This window comes from Schistosoma haematobium, chromosome ZW (genome assembly GCF_000699445.3).
Source record: "Schistosoma haematobium chromosome ZW, whole genome shotgun sequence".
Classification (NCBI taxonomy): domain Eukaryota; kingdom Metazoa; phylum Platyhelminthes; class Trematoda; order Strigeidida; family Schistosomatidae; genus Schistosoma; species Schistosoma haematobium.
Genome location: NC_067195.1, coordinates 67,557,754 through 67,575,600, shown reverse-complemented (window position 1 = coordinate 67,575,600; position 17,847 = coordinate 67,557,754). Strand labels below are relative to the sequence as shown.

The following is a 17,847-nucleotide window of genomic DNA, read 5'->3' as shown; positions in this document are numbered from 1 at the left end:
CATCCTAAACCAGTGATCCGGGATCCAGTGGTGTGAATGTCTAATTTCAATTGGCTCATGATATTGTGGGACAGTGATTTATTGCTCTCGGTGGATAATTATTTTATATGTATATTGGCTCCAAAGAAAATGACTTTAAGTTTACTACTAATGAGTCATAGAATAATGATTAAAAGCATACTTCGTACAGATTGAAACATGCACAATATTCGAAACAACTTATTATTCTTATGACACTCTATTTGAAGAAATACAAGTATATTTTTAGTGTTGTTTGGTATGAAGTGTAATTAGCTACAGACAGTATAAAAGCCGTGGGGTATTAAACTTCAAGTTATGTTACGGATGTTGACTGCTTAAGAGTTTTATATTAGAACGAAATGGTCATTCAGTGCTTTCAGTTTGTTTGGTGGTTGATCAGTTCGCGATTCAAACTATGAAAATAAATAAATCTTAGAATACCCTGAAAAGTTTAAAAATGGTTCCATGACAGCAGTGCACTTATAAAACACAGCTGTAGGTTTTAGAATACTAAAGTCTTGAACAATGATTTTATTTTTGCCTATGAGAAGATATATAGTACTTACTGTAGTTATCGTAACGCTGGTCATAATTTTAGGTCCAAGATGAACTCTGAAGGATAAAAGTAACAAAAATATATACCACTTGACATTGTTTAGTCCAAAGTCTTTCCTGTTAAATGACTATTGATCAAATTGAAAACAGATTTAGCGTCATTATTTTGTTAGGCTGCTTCAGAGCAAAGGAGTTTGTGACTAAACAACTACACAAACCTCTGGGAGTATGTAATTATAATGGTGAATATATTTTACAGTAAGTTCGCATTAAGCTCTATAATAGTTAATCTAAATTTCGAATTTTCAGGAATAGCCAAAATATATATTTCATCATATGAATTTAGGATTATTAGTACATAAGGATTGTTAGTCTCAAAGTGACTAGTAAGGTATAAGGACTTGAATCATTTTATACATCGGTAAGGATTATAAGATTATTAGTAAAAAAAATATAAGTAGCATAGAATGAGAAAAATAATATTGTAATTGGAAACATATCTAATCAAAAAGTAAACTATGCATTAAGTTATATAAGTTCAGTGAAATATAGTAAAAAGAAACTGAGTGGTAATTCAAAAAAGTCTTTTTTTCTGAAGGGATCATGTCAGGTAATAATTTCTTGCTCAAATGTACACGAAAAGCAAGTCGTCATTATCGTATGATTAAGAGTCTTAATCAAGTTTCTTCTACGTAAAAGAACGAAACGAACAAGATTTTTATGATATTCTGTTCATGTACCTCTCCTCTTTAAGTTCTTTCTTAGTGATCCATCTAATCTTTTTGTACGTAGTACATCAGAAAGTATATTTCTATTCTGTTTTCTCCTTTGCATGTGAACCTAATAGCTGGGTGGATTTCATTAAATAGCTTAAGAGTTTCCAAATGAACTGTACAATCTTTACAAACAATGAACGTATTATCCATATATATCGACAGTAAAATGAGGACTTTCATTTTACTGCTCATGTACGTCATTTTCTCGTTGGAGTTGGCAAATATTGACCAATATATGTTTCCGTAGCGAGTCTCACTGCTACTCATTCATTTGTCGATATATTCGGCTGTTGAACATTAAATTCACATTCATGGTACCCTTTAGTAATAATCACTTTAGTAAATCTATTTGAATCATAATGGCTATTTTCGGGTTTTTGCTTTCACTGATTATATAGCTGACTGTTTCCATGAATGTAATATTTATACATAGTGATGTCACAACTAAAGATAGCAAAATATGTTTTGTGGTATTCGGATCTGTGACACATTCTATGAATTGGTGTAATATGTTTTATATCTGATGTTATCTATACACTTTGTCCCTGATTTGTGTGAGGTTATTCAGTGGAATCCCGACGATGGTTTATATAACTTAACAACTTTTCAATAAATATAAGTGATACTTATGCTATAAAGTTCAACTATACAGAGTAAAATCAGTTTTGAAATAGTCACATTCTTTCCTGTGCCTCATTATTTGAATAAAGTAACGTTTTCTAAATAGAAAATAGAACTTTCGATTATGTTTAATGTTTTGAAATTGAACAATCAAAATTATGAAAAAAATTACTACTTCATTAAAGGTATTTAAATGTAAATGATAATCCGTAGATCATCATTAATCCCACCGAAATCGAGACCACAATGGTACTTGAAGTTAATATTCATAGAGAAAAAGCATATATCCTTAATATCCTTAAGGTCGTTGTGAAGAGTTACAAGTATAACGATAAAAAAGACACAAATCATTGTACAAACTTGTTTAACAACTATCGGTTTTATATAATCTTTAATAACGACTAGATATCACTCGAGACAGTATAATAATTTTTAAGCCAAAAAAAGATGGGATTAGACTTGATTTTTGGAATTCATTTGAGTGAAACTTTGTAATCGAAGTTTTCCTATTGATGTTTAGAACTGCAACTGATCAATCTCTTGTTGGCATATGTACATCCGGTTCGAATTTCCTCGATATTGCATTCATTCAGCAGCATTATAAGCATAAGCTAATGACCATCTGGACTCAGTAGCTAAGTGGCTAACGCGGCGGCGTTTGAAGTGAACGGTACTGGGTTCGAGTCCAAGAATGAACACCAACTCTGAGATTCAGGCGAAAACATCTGACGAACCTCAAATAAGACGAAACGCGCGTCTTTGATTTCAATATTAGGCACCGTTATCTCTGCCTATAAATACAAGTTATTTTTTGAACTAATGGCTTTCTTATCAGTCCTATTGATAAATATTAACGTTTTCGTTTCCAACTAACATTTTGTAGCAAAGCTATAAAACATGGATTCAGTAAATAGTTGCATGATCAAATACTGTTATTCTACTATGAATATTACTTGCACACTATTGTATGTGACTTTATTTCGTTTTATCTTCAATTTTGCATTTATTAAGATGCTTTAATTTACGTTTCATTAACTTTAATAATGTGCAATACTGAACAACCTAGATACGCGTAAATTTATATACTTCTCACTTTGCGGGATATCGTCTTTTCTATTATTTAACTGATAGACTCATTTAGAAGGAAATTATAGTATATCTAATCCTTTAGAATTTCTCATACAATTTGAGCGTGCATTTGTATAATTAGATTAAAGAAATGTGATATAATATTTTTATATTTTATAACTTGTCCTGTTGAGTTATTGCAGAAAATCACTTGTATATTCCGTTGTAAACCGATATGATACGACAAAGATTTACCGATTCTATTCTTGTAGATGTATTTATTTCATTGTGATATATCGCTGATACCTGGTCGTAACAGGTAAACAAAAGATGAACTGATGACTATCAGTTTGCTTGATACATAATCATGTTTCACTATCACTTCAGTGCAATATAACACAGTTTATATCTAGCCAATGTAATTTCTTATAACATATTTAAGAATCATTATTGGCTTATAAAAATATTACAGGTCTAAGCAGGATAGGATTCGATCTGCACTAAGAAGGACCTGACATACATGACATTGATAACCACCCAGTGATCAATCAGTTTTCATTACATCTCACTCCTACAGGAGGTCGGTCGCAGCCCGGATAGTGTCTCTGACTGTGAAGCTGGGTGTTAAGGGATCGGACTCGTCAAGAAGCATCAGTTCCCTCATAATCACAGGTACACCTTGCTGACAGATGTTAAGTAGCTACTCTTCTTGAAATCCATACAACTTATAGATATATTTCGTTGGATCTTATGTATCATTTGGTCGTATAAACAAAGTTAAACTAAATAAAATGTTATAGATTCAATAGTGCCATACATCAAACTATTATTATGATTATTATTATTATGCTTATAAACTTTTATATTAAAACATGAGATATCAGTGTTATGGCCATTTCATTCATTATCTCACACTGCAGTCATTCATATAATGTGCATACATACTTACACTCATAACACCTTGTGGATCATGAGCGACCGACTTCGATTCACCAACTAACTCTGTCTTGTGCTCTCCTTTCATATGTTTTTAAGTGTTATTTATTATTCTGATGTTTACCACTAATTCCAGAAGAATTCTTTTCATTGATCTGTCTCTTTTCTTTCTAACTTCATGATTCCAAATTAAGGCTTGCCTTGTGAAGTTGTTTGATAATGTTCGCAATATATTTCCTATCCATGTAATATGCATAATTCTTCTACTAATCTTCAAAACTTAATTCATATTCATTTATATTTCAAAAATGTGCATTTTATTTATCTGTCACTATTCAAAATATATATATATTCAACGTACCGTTAAGTAACTATGTATAACCATTGAACTAAAATTGTAAAACATTTCTCTTGTTCTATTTTCATTCCCCTTGTTATTGAAAGAGAAAAATTTTTTTAAAATTTTTTGTTCTTCTAAACTATTTGAATCGGATGCTTTTCTTTTTCTTGTCTCATCTTTTTTTTTTAAACATCAATATGTTGATTATATCATAGAAATATTGATCAATATTAAAAATAGAAAAAAACAATGCAATAATAACTTTAACAGAAATATGGAAACAAACACAAGTGTCATGTCATATTAATTTACGTTACAGTTAACTTCGTTGAAGTATTAAGTTTTCTTAAAAATGTCAGTAACAGAAGAACAATGACACGAAATGTAACACTTTTCTTTTCCTTTTTTTTTCTTTTTTTTATTATTTGAATGTAACTAAAATATATACAAGTATTATTTAGTTATTTGTAGTTCAATGTAAAATACTTTTAAAGAAATAAATTTATATTTATATAGTAACCATGTTGATTGGTGAGAACTTTTTGGTCATGGTTAAAATAATTTTATAGTGTTATACTGGGTGACATGGTTTAGAATCGATCACAATAGTGTAAGTGTATACATACTTATTGTCTTCCCTTAAACCGTGAGAATAAAATTGCTTTATAAATTTTTTCTTTCTATAAACTAATTGGTTCTTCTTGTATTATAGCGTTATACATAATCTTTCTTTTATATATATTACTACTATTGAAATAACTAGTTTTATGGAGTTTATGTTTATCTTGTTGTGCTAATGAAGTGTAACAAGTTGGACCGATGCATATATGTGCCTGGCTTTACTCTCTGAGCTGGATGGTTTAGTCGTGGAGCTTTCATTGTTCTTCTGAACGACATCATCAGTACAAACTTTAGGTAGAAGTGAAGCGTTCGAATTTCTCCATATGTGGTTCACAACTTGTCCTGTAAACCTCGGTGTTGATTGGTTCTTGTTGACTTTAAACTTGTCATTATTTACTTCTTTGTTTTGGTTGTATCTCCCATTGGTTTGATTTTTGTTCCTATGTTTGTGAATAATTTCCCCGATTGATTGATAAATTGTATCAATTTTAATGTGCTTGTTGATTGCTCATTGACATGAGTGCCGAGCTTCTAAAGATGCTCTGGTGTTTTTGGAATTTTCTCTATCCAAGATTTCCACATTTTTCCAGTCAAATGAGTGTCCGCAGTTGTCCACATGCCTGACTCACTGATATTGTCATTTAAAAATATAATAGTTGAATTCATGAGTCAATTAAAGCTAGATCATCATGGAAAACCTGAGAGCACTGGACGGCCGTTTCATCCTAGTATGAGACTTCTTAACACTATGAATCCACGACCTCGCCTCGCCGGATTCGAACCCAGGATCTATCAGTCTCGCGCGCGAGCGCTCAACCCCTAGACTACTGAGCTGGCATCCAATGATGTTAATGTCTAACTTCAACCAATTCATGAAATTGTACAATTTAAAAGTTTACTTCTATTGTAATATTTTTAAATTTGTCAAATGAGTAAAATGGTATTTTGAAATTTTACACAATTTTTTCCTACTTCATAACACAGTCATCTAAGATGAAATGTTTACAAATCATTTACTATTTTTTATACTGTATATATTGTGAATCATCAATTAAGACCATATAAGTAATATGAAATTGTTCTACTGATTGATTCATTGTATTCAATTCTGTTTTTAGAACATTTCTTACTAAAGTGCTTATAACATGAAAACATTAATATAATTCGATAAGTATTTATGAGTATTCCATTAGAAATGTGTGCTACATTAGATTATCTTACTTCATTTTTTATGCATAATCTACATAATATAGATTGATAAATAAATATTAGAAGTACCAAACGTTATTCTATTAGTAAGTTGTTGATCAACCGAATTATAACTTATTAAGGTATTAAATTAAAGTAAGAAAGCTTAATGACATAATATTAACTCAGTATTAGTAAAGATGTTGATTTATTATATAAGTTATTTCGTATTGCAAGTGTTTAGATAGAAAGAAATAAAATGAAACTAAAAAATCGAGTTTTTCGTTTCTACCTATGAATATCTATTGGTTAATTTGCAAGCATAATTGTTAGTACGAGCTACTGAATATTTTCAATAGTTAAATTTGTTTGAAATTATTCTATTATATTACGACTTATAAATTTTCTTCTCAGGATTCCAGTTTGTCAGTTAAAGAATTACATTATGTGTGAATGATATGTTATTGATGAAGAATAACAGACTAGTTCGTATCTAAACTAGGTAGATTTAGGCAAAGATAGATAGTGGCTAGCTGTGGGATACAGGACGCGCGTTTCGTCCTATATGGAACTCGTCCGCTAGATCTGCCTGCATCTCAGAATTGATGTTCACTCCGGGACTCGAACCCAGCACCGCTTGTTTTGAACGCCATCGAGTTATCGACTTAACTACTGAGACCTGATAGCCACTAACTTGTGCAATGGGGAGAATTTTAAACCCACTTAGTGTTGTTTTACCCGTATCTTCCTATTGTTATTTAGAACTGCAATTGATCATTCTCTTTGCATAAAAAAAGCTTACGACCTAAGGTTATATCGAGGGAATCCGCACGGGATGCACGTATGCCAACAAGAGACTATTCACATTCCTACAAATCATAAACGGATATAATCATGTCATAATATTTTTTCACGAAGATTATTCGTTAAAAAAATACCCTCAAAACAGATCTATTTCTCACATGTGTGAACATGAATTATTTAATCTTGTTACTTACGGAAATATTTTTTGTTTATTATCTAAAATGATCAGGTTTCAAATGGAATACCTGAACTACGTTTCGATAATACTGCAATTACATTAAGTTCACTAAACATTTCGGATGGAAATTGGCATGTCTTTGAAGTCACATTTACATCAAGGTGAGTAAATTAATTTTATTAAGAAAATGTTTAACTATCAAACATTGAATTTTTTTCTATGAAATAGTACTGTTTGACAGGTTAGAATATAAATTTTAATTGATAAGTAAACGAGTATTTCAGTCAGTATATTCATTTGGTACTATGATATCAGTTTTATCACTTTGGAAATCCTTAAAGAGTTTTCAAAAACAAAGAATATGTGAACGGTCAATTGTTTACAATAACTTAGTCATCAGACTCTACAGTTATAAGTCCATAATTAGTGTGCCATTTTTTACCAAGGCCAAAATAAGCCATGCTATTAAATTAAGTAATGTTATATTCATTATGAAACCATGGAAAGTGTTGAACATAATTAAGATAATGAACTGACTATTGGTCATGGGTTTAAGTCATGCTTGCGAGATCGTGGATGCTCACTACTGAGGAGTCTCGTACTAGGGAACAACGGCCGTCCACTGTATCCAGGTTTTCAATGGTAGTCTAACATTGATCGGTTCATGATTATAACGTTATATGTTAAAAATGGTGATTTTTCACATCCGTTACGTCATAAATACTTGAAAAATGTGTCACTTGTATATTAGGAAGGTTGTTTATTAAAGGTCAGAATGATTCGTCACAATGTGTCTATTTTTTAACCAGTATAATAGTAATAAAATAAGGTTAATATAATGCGAAGTAAGAGAACTTTGTCTTGGTAATTTTGTGTAAATATAATATGTATTAAGAGAGATACTGTCAAGGTATTCATGATAAGGATTCGTGTGAATTGGAAAAGATGAATGTGTAGACTGAGAATGGTATAAATGCAGAAAAGATCGAGAGAATGAGAGGTTTATAATATCCAGTTTAGATGTCTAGTCATCCAGTTATGGACCAAGGTTTAACATACCTCTTTTCGAAACATAAGTTGAGCTATTTGGAGGTAATCCAGACTGTGTAAAAGAATTGTAATCTAGCTCCTTTAGATATATACTTGGAACTTGATATCAAACAGAGAAGGCTTCATTTATTTCAATATAATGCCCACTATCTATCAAATGAGAACGGATGGGGCTGTTAATATGCTTGGTAACTTCCATTTGCGACTATGGTGGTACATGTTCACAGGTACACAAGGATAAAGCTTTCAGCGTATGATCAATCTAACTAACTCCACAGGAGGTCTTTGTAAAATAACACAATATTTATGGACTCATAACTGTAAAGCCTGATAACAAAGTTATTTCAAATAATTGTTCACTTAAACATTCTTTATTTCGAAATCTAGTTATGTATAATATCATGATTAATCTAGAGAAAATTTCATCCGAAATCAATGATTTTTCTGAGAAACATATGTTATTAAAAGTTGAGGTAATAAAGTATCAGAAAGTCATCGGCCTTTTTCAAAGAGTTTTCTCTAAACTAAGAATATTCTCAAATCTATAATAAATAAAGTTTTCGTAATGAAGACACAGAATCGATATAAAGCTTCTTGATTTATTATGGAAGATTTGAACAATAAGATATTTAAAAAGCAAAAAGAACAAACAAACAGATATTCATGGAATTCAGTATATTGTACAACAGGAAGATTTAAAAGCTTCTACTACCATCATAATAAATGATATAGAGTATTCATTGTTGTAATAATAATACTAATAATAATAATGATAATCTGTAATAACTTTTTCACATACTTGTGCAATTAGGTTCGTTTAGTTGTTAAACAAATAAGTTAATTCATTAATTCTTACTAGTCAAGTTTCCAAGAATTTAAGGATGTTAAAACTTTGAAGTAAACATAAACTATTTGCAAGTTATGATAGTAACAAATTAGATGGTGGTTGGAGGTAGTTGACAGGAAACCCTAGACCCTTTTGTAGAATCATTGTTTAACGGATATTTATTTTGATTCAATTAGCAACCAATGACCTTTATCAAGACTTGAAACATTTTTTCTTTAAAAAGATTTTTAGATTTTCAGGTCGATGAACTAGATAAAATATATTATGATTCAAGATATTTTCCAGAGAAATCAATTTCAAGAGGTTCAGTTGATATAATTATTGCAAACGGAGCTAAAGACAGTAAGTTTCATAAACGTTTTTCATAAACTAATTGATGTGTATTTGTGATCTGTAAGGACGTATTAGTTTACAAGATATACAAAACTTGATGAAATGAATGTTGGTTGCGTAGTTGGTGGTAGAAATTTAAAGACGTATACTTTCGAGGTATCAGAAAGTTTTTTAAACAAAATACCATGGTGAGAAAATCACTGTAATTAACTTAAAATTTTTCACTAAGCGTCAGATTTGATAACTCATTATGTAATACAATTATCAACCTAAGGGTGTTGGCCTGACTTTATGTAGAAAGTTATGGAAAGTTAAGTGTTGATTTAGTGACTCAGAGGTCACTAATAATTTAATTTGACCCTTTAACAGTTTAGTCAGCAATATCTATTTTGTGAACTACATGACGTCCACTTATAAAAAAACCAAATGATTTCCCAAATCTACTAAGTTTAGCAGTTTAATATTGGAAGGTAAGATATCTTCACAACAAAATTACCCAACTATTGTCATTTCATTCCCCAATTTACACTATATCTATCAATAATATATCTCAAGATCAACATAACCATTTATTATGATAAGAGATTGCCATGATTATTCATTTAAGTAATTATGACCAAATTTGCTTGTCTGAATAAATTTCAGTCGTATATGTTGCGAGTTAATTTGTTTTGATCTTTGGTAAGTTAAATATTAAGAGGACTAAAACAGCAACTTGTTTGAATAGCATAACAAGTTATACCACAAGCCTGTGAATTCAAATTGGTTGTCATTACATTATGGATTGAATGTAACTAGACAGTCGTCGAAGACCAGAAAGCACTGGACACCTGCTTTACTCTGGTATATAACGCTTCAGAAAATTGGACTCATGAATTCGCATGACATTGACCTACAGATCTTCAGGTTTCATAGAAAACGCCCAATCCGAAAACCTGAATGTTCTGGATTCGATCTCTGTCAGTGTCGTAGATGTTTACTGACGAGAGGTAATGCAATAAAACAAAACAGCTTTTTTGGGCATTCCAGTTTCTATCTATCTTTTAACTAAAGGGAGTGTGTGCTATAAACTAAGAATCAGACTGTCACCATAAATGTTCGATATCAATATTGATTGTTAATAATTGTTTTTCGCGCACTGTCCCGCTAGTTTCCTACTTCGTACTCATCTGGCACAAAAGAAATTAAGTTGTATTTTACTGCATACCTACAAAACGATCAGAAATCACTCATTAGTTTATAGTGAATCGTTTATTATCCTTTATCTATTTATAGCATGTCTGGATGATGCTTGGATCGATTTCCGTAATATATGGCCTGATTTTGAACAAGATTATCCATTGGAAATCATTAGTAACCCATCATTTCAACGGTATACAGACTGGGGTACAGTTGGCAGACAGTCAGGTTGTTCAAGTGGTCCTGGGTTTTGTAATAGTTCAAAAAGTCTTTGTGATATTACCGCTTCTTGTATAGAGGAATGGAGAAGTTATCGATGCGAGTAAGTTTCTAGGTGATGTCAGTTATTATTTGTAAGCTAATTAATTGTGCAATGTCCAATTAAGTGCACTGCTATAACAAAACTGTCGTTTTTTAATATTAACCATCTTTCTTTGGTGAATTTAGAATTCGGCTAAGAATACGTTGAAAATATACTATTTATATGAACGGAATTTTCATACCTATAATTTGTAAATTTCATGGGCTTTTACTATTCCGAGTTTATTTTCACTTATGTAATATGATTTAAATACGTTTTTCAGTGTTACGATAAATGTCTTAGTTGTAATTTCATTTGATAACTCTCAATCGCTTTACTGGTATACGGTGATGTTAGGTTAATACAATTATTGACATAGACTTTCGATAACTATAGTCAGATGTTTAAGACTAATGGGGTACAATGAATCTGATAATGATACACTGTGAAATGATTTGAAAATTCAGTCATTCAGAGTAACCTTAAAAGAGGAACAAGATGATTTGTTTTTAGCTTCATAGTAGCCGTAATGTATGATTATATAACTGAATATATATCCGCATATCAGTTGGCTGCAGTGAAAAAATTCGCAACCATTAATGATTTGAAACATTTTTCTATCTTTTTCATCGATCGGGCTCAGCTAATATGATAATTACAATAATACAATCAAGTACATTAGTTTCAGTACCCAAATGGGATAAGTAAACATTTCTAAAAGTATATTCAACTAAGTAACTTGCTTGTATCAACTCATTATACCATAATCAATAAAGTTAATTAATAAAACACGGAATTTCATCAATAATCAAATGTTGAGTTTCATTAAAACATTAATTTTGTTTTTCAACATTGAATTACATAAGAAATTTGTAATTATAACATTTTAATGCGCTTGTATTCGGAACGTTACTTTTTCGTTGAACAGTACAAAACAGAATTGGTACTAAGTTTACTAATGATGAATTAATGAAAAAAAATGATTCCATTGATGAAATTTCAAAATTTTTTTCCTAGATGCTTGAATAACACAGTTAAAGATGACAAGGGTAAATGTGTTCCATCACAATGTTATCCAAACCCATGTGTTAATGGTGAATGTCATGTACTTAATGGTGCTAGTAATTTTACATGTATTTGTTATGGGATCTGGACTGGACCATTATGTAACCAAGTTTCAAGCGTAAATATAGCTGGTCTAAGTTGGTGGTGGATTTTATTTGTTGTCCTACTACTGTTAGCGATATGTGAGTCACGAAGTATTTTTTTCTTTAATCAAACATGTATTTACGTCGGTACTTGTGAACTGCTTCAATTTATCCGACATATATATATATATATATATATATAATACGTAATCACGCCACCTAGACAAAAAGATTGTCATAAAATCTTAAAACATTAATAGTAGACCCTTTATGATTCTTTTATTCTATAATATTAAATTCATTTGCATATGCTGTTTAAACTTCTTCGGCAGAATTCATAAGAATTACTTATTCATAAGTCTTTTGAAATTCGTAACAAACAAACACACACACACACAAAAGTCATGATATTTTTGATTTATGGAATAATAGTAAGATGATATAAATGATTCTTTACATTATGATGAATGTTACTTATTCTGTACGGGAATTCTTTTTTTTTCTTCTTAACTAAGGTTAAAAGGAATTACAGTTTATATTTATTAACTAGATTTGTTTTTTTTTTAATTTTTCGAGTCATATTTGTAAATCTGTTCAAAAATTAATTAAGCTTGTAATAAGTTTATAATTGATTAAGAATTTATAGAAAATATGATTAAGTAACCAAGGTGATTATGTGGAAATATCCTATACCTTTTTTTAAAAAAATGTAGTTTATAAGTTATATATATATTTAGATATAATAATCTAAGGAGTTTAATTGACTTGGTATTGTTTGTCTTGTATCTTCCTATTGAGGTTTAAGACTGCAATTGATCAGTCTGTTATTGGTATATGTGTTTGAAGTGGTTTCTCAACTGATATATTAAAAAAATCCAAATAATAAACTTACATCAGATGCATAAAAGTACATCTGAAAAAATTATTCTGTAGTGGTTTTACTTTGTTAATCAATCAACTTGGTAACTGTTATCATTATAAATCTCAACAGTGTTTGAAATCAGAAGGCAATAAGAAGCAGCAACTATAGTTTATTTACGGATAGCACAGATAACATAGTTATAAGCATATAAAGCGAAATTGAAGTAGATAGGTGAATGTGTGTTTGGAAGAGAATACAGAGGTAGACTTATAGTCAAATCGAATAAGGCGCAGCTAGGCAAGGTAAGGGCTAATAACAGGATTCGAGTACATATATACATGGAAAAGAGCGATTTACATTTTAGCTAGAGATATGTGAGTATGCTGTCATATGTTATCAAGCGTACACGTTGATACGGACAAGATAGTGATCATAATAGTACAAGGAAATATGCAAATTGTTACTATATGAATAACATTGTTTGTTAAGTAAGTTAATAAAAGGGTTCAAGCAAAATTTAACTATGATGGAAATTAATTTTTAGGAGAGTTGTTATAATCTCTAGTACAAAAATCATCATATTATTTTTTTATTTATTCTTAATTCATTTAGTGTTGGCAACAATTTTTTTAATTATCTGTTGTCGCAAACGTCGTGAGAAGAAGAAATCTAATTTAATTGATTTTAACAATGAACTGAGTGATCAAAAGTTGGGTATAGATACTCAGATGAATGATCCATGGAGTACAGGTAATATATTTATAAGTTTTTGTTTTCAGAATTTATTTTTTGGTAACATTATTTTGTAGCGAACTCCTGTAAATACGCTGAAAAAGTTTGTTTTTTGATCAGTACAATTTTTAGAATATTCTTTGTATAATGGTTACAGTTTAAATATTTTTTTGTCAAGCTTTTGATGATTAATTTTCGATAGTCATAGAAGCTATGAAACCCTGAATAAATGTGCTTTGGAACCGGATAACACACTTTATGTTGATTTGTACAGTTAAAAAAGCCAATCGTAATATGAAACGAATGAAAATAAGTGAATATAGTTTTAACATGACAAATGAAACCATGAGATAGAAGTTTTAAAATATTTTAAGCAAAGAAGGATGATGGCTAACAGTGGAATTTAAGACGCGTGTTTTATCTTGCTTGGAACTCGCCAGTTGGATGTACTTGGATCCGAGTTGGTGTTCACTCTAGGACTTGAATAGACTACCTTTCGCTTCAAACACCGCTGTGTTATTCACATAGCTACTAAGTCTTGATAATCACCTGACTATAAAGTGAGGGCGATCTCGATATCAATTCATACGTAATGATCGTGTGAATCTTACCACTGATGTTTAGGACTACAGTTGATCAGTTTCATACATATATGCCGAAAAAGACTGGTCGATTGTAGATCTGAACATTAATGGGCGATCCAACTAACCAATATTTGAGAACTGAAGTTATGTTCTGAAATAGTTTAAAGTAAAAACTTAAAGACGGTGAATGAAAACAGTCAAGATATATGCAACCAGTTTTTTAAACATATTACATTCCAGTCATTTGCATTTAGACAGTGATTATCAGATCTATTAATAATGACATGACTATAGTGAATTAAATTAACCTATCCGTTTTTCAACTTGATTTATGTCCGACTGACGTCAAATGTTGTTCAATAATCACTCTTATTCAAACCTTTTCTCGTGACGGAGACATTTACTTCCTGCATTTGTAGAAGATTAATGTGATTTCTTAGGCAGTTAACTTGTAATCAAGATGGTTATGAATAAAAAAATCCGGTCAAACGGAGCTATGATTAACAACCATTTGAAATTTATCAAGTTGGCATCAATGTTAGATAACGGAAACGGAGTTTAAATATTTGCTGTTACCATCAGTTAAATGTTCGATTATAAATAACAACACTTTCTTATTTAAATAAAGTAACTATTATAACATGAATTCGTTGAAAACGTTTCTTAAAAGGTATTGAGTAGCACCTATTTAATCTTTAGTCAAATGAGTTCCAATAAAAATTCTACAAATTTTTCTTTTATATTTATTGTTTCATTGTACTTTCATTGTTTATAATTCTAAATGCATTTAAGGTGAGAAAGATTTCCATGGACCGATTGATTATTCAGTGTTAAAAGGAAATATTAATTCTAACCCGTATCAACTTACAACTAATGGCTCCTATCAGAGTAATGGTTACTTACCAACAAGTAGAAAATCAGGTAAATAAACAACATAGAGAGTGTATCACAATATTTTAATGCAAATTTACATGAATAGGCTTTCAAAATGCATAACCTTAATCGACGTGAGTTTATGTTTCTCAGTGGAGTCCAATCTGTGTCGGCTGGAGACAATTATCCAACTCAGACAATGAATGAAGTATTGTGCACGATCACGGATTGGTTGGAAGTAGACATTAACACCGTTGGATACCGGCTCAGTGGTCTAGTGGTCAAGCGGCCGCGCGCAAGACCGAAGATCTTGGGTTTGAGTCTTGTGTGCGGGATCGCGGATGATCACTGTTGAGGAGCTCCACACTGGGACAAAACGACCATCCAGTGCTCACAGGTTTTCAATGGTGGTCTAGTTGAGATCGAATCATGAATTCAACTACTTAACTTCCTTTTAGTTTTGTATATAGTCGTTTTAACTCAAGCATTTTTTAGCAATCACTGTTTGTTTATAATGAAAGACACAACAATTTTTCAATGAATGTTGAAAAGCTGACTTTACGAATAAAATTATTAAATTACCGAAATTGTTAAATCAGATATCGTGTGTTGTGAATGGTAGAAATATAAAATAAAGCTAATTCAAATGCATTTTTCAAATTGATATTGAATAATAAATCTGAATTTTGTTAAAATTTCAAATAGAGTAGTAATTTAATAGTTGAATTCGTGAGTCAGTCAAAGCTAGATCACCATGAAAAACCTGGAAGCACTGGAAGGCCGTTTCGTCCTAGTATGGGAATTCTCAAGAGTGCGCATCCACAATTCCGCTTTTCGTGATTCGAACCCAGGACCTACCGGTCTCGTGTGTGAACGCTCAATCACCAGACCAGTGATCTGGCATCCAATGGTGTTAATGTCTAACTTCAACTAATCCACGAAATTGCACCGTCGTCCACCATTGTCATCAGTGAGTTACTATCTCACAACATACCCGATTGAAATCTACTAGTACAGTAGCGTTTACGTAGTGTTTCATGAAGTTTCGTAACTTAGCAAATTACTGTATTTCAGTGTTTTTACTCATTAATTTCAAAATATAAAATGAAAGTTGTATAATCTTTAGTTGGATGAATTAATCATATCTATATAAATTTGTAAACCCATTAGACATGTTTGTTTACCAATATTTCATGATTTGATGCAAATATTTATACGCGAAATACAATAGTATACGTGATTGTAGGAAAGATTTGGGTGAAAATGTAGATGAGTATTCAGTAATATATAATGTATCCATCAAACAGACATAGAACGTTTCACGTCGCGAATCATATGAAATATTTATTCAACAAAATCAGAAGTATCACAATGGTATACATTGTTAGTACTTTGTTTTTTAAAAAAATTGTTTCCCTCAACTTATCTTAGGTTGAATGTAGGTCATTTATAATAATGAACATATTATATTTTCAACAAATGAAGCCTAATTGAACAGTTTATTATTTATGATAAAATAACATGTTGAATTATTTTACGATTTATTTTGCAGACACAAATGGAAGTATAGATATACAAACATTTCCTAGTGTTACTGCTCGAGCCTATGGACAAAAAACTACAGATATACCACCATGGGAGTCATTTGATCGTCAACCAAATCCTGCAATAAGATTAGATCAAGTATTAGAATATGGATATGAAGGATATGATGGTAGACCTCCACCAGAATTCTGTCCAACTGAACCTGTTGTATCAACATCTTATGATGATTATATTGGTGATGATGGAGATCTTAATATAGAAAATGTTCAACAATCAATAAAACAACCCATAGCCAATGGAAAACTGAATACTTTAAACAAATAAAACAGTTTAAAATGTACATTATACTTTTGTATTCGAACAATGACTAATAATTCAATAATTTCAATTCATATATTCAAATGATAAATTATAACTAACTAAGTAACTAGCTGACTAACTAACAAAGACTGTTTAAAAGAATCCTCAACGTTAGTGAATCATAACAATAACTCTAATGATAATTCATTAATAAAATCATTGATACTTTTATAATGTGTTACATCGTTATTATTGAAATGAAACTTTTTTGTTTTTGTACAATTTAATTTGAATGTAAAAAATTCCCGCCTAAAATTTTCATTTGTGAATAATTCTTTTCTATGTATTTGTTTTTATTCATTTTTGTATTGTCTTCATTTGTAATTCATAAATTTTTTTTGTTTTTTGAAACTGTTCATTGTTTTAATGAAGTATAGAAAGATTCATCAGGATGGATTTATTTAAATCTTTTATAGTGTAATGTTTTTTAACGATATTTCAATCTATTGTATACATTACAGCTATTCTTTCATCATTAGGAATAAAGTAAATTATTCATATAAAATATATTCTAATAAGTACTGTTTAATGAAATCTTAGAAGATACGATTTAAACAAATGAATATATCACAAGTGGAAATCATGAGTCAATTGAAGCTAGACCACCATGCAAAGCCTGGAAGCATTGGACGGCCGTTTCGTCCTAGTATGAGACTCCTAATGACAGCAGTGCGCATCCACGGTCCCACACCCCTCGGGATTCGAGCTCAGGACCTACTGGTCTCGCGTGCGAGCACTTAGCCATTAGACCATTGAGCCGGCCGACATCTAACGGTGTTAATGTCTAACTTCAACCAATCCACGAAGTTGCGCCACGGTACACCATTGTCTTCAGTGAGCTGATATCTCACAACAGACCTGGTTGAACTCCACTGGTAACGGCTTCTCACTAGAACTCCAGGAGTATTTCCTGAAGTCAGTCAAT

General features: G+C 30.9%; 1 protein-coding gene across 1 annotated transcript in view; it reads left to right on the top strand.

Annotated features, from left to right (window-relative positions):
- The window catches only part of HMR-1_1 (Hmr-1p), a 57,481-nt gene extending 40,077 nt beyond the window's left edge, over positions 1-17,404 (top strand). Inside the window, exons 8-14 of the mRNA XM_051212108.1 lie at positions 7,160-7,269; positions 9,229-9,347; positions 10,614-10,839; positions 11,836-12,065; positions 13,441-13,578; positions 14,937-15,065; positions 16,570-17,404. Coding sequence (XP_051072248.1) covers positions 7,160-7,269; positions 9,229-9,347; positions 10,614-10,839; positions 11,836-12,065; positions 13,441-13,578; positions 14,937-15,065; positions 16,570-16,886 — 1,269 coding nt within the window. The 3' untranslated portion in view covers positions 16,887-17,404. The remainder of the gene's footprint in view (positions 1-7,159; positions 7,270-9,228; positions 9,348-10,613; positions 10,840-11,835; positions 12,066-13,440; positions 13,579-14,936; positions 15,066-16,569) is intronic.
- Positions 17,405-17,847: the final 443 nt, after the last annotated feature.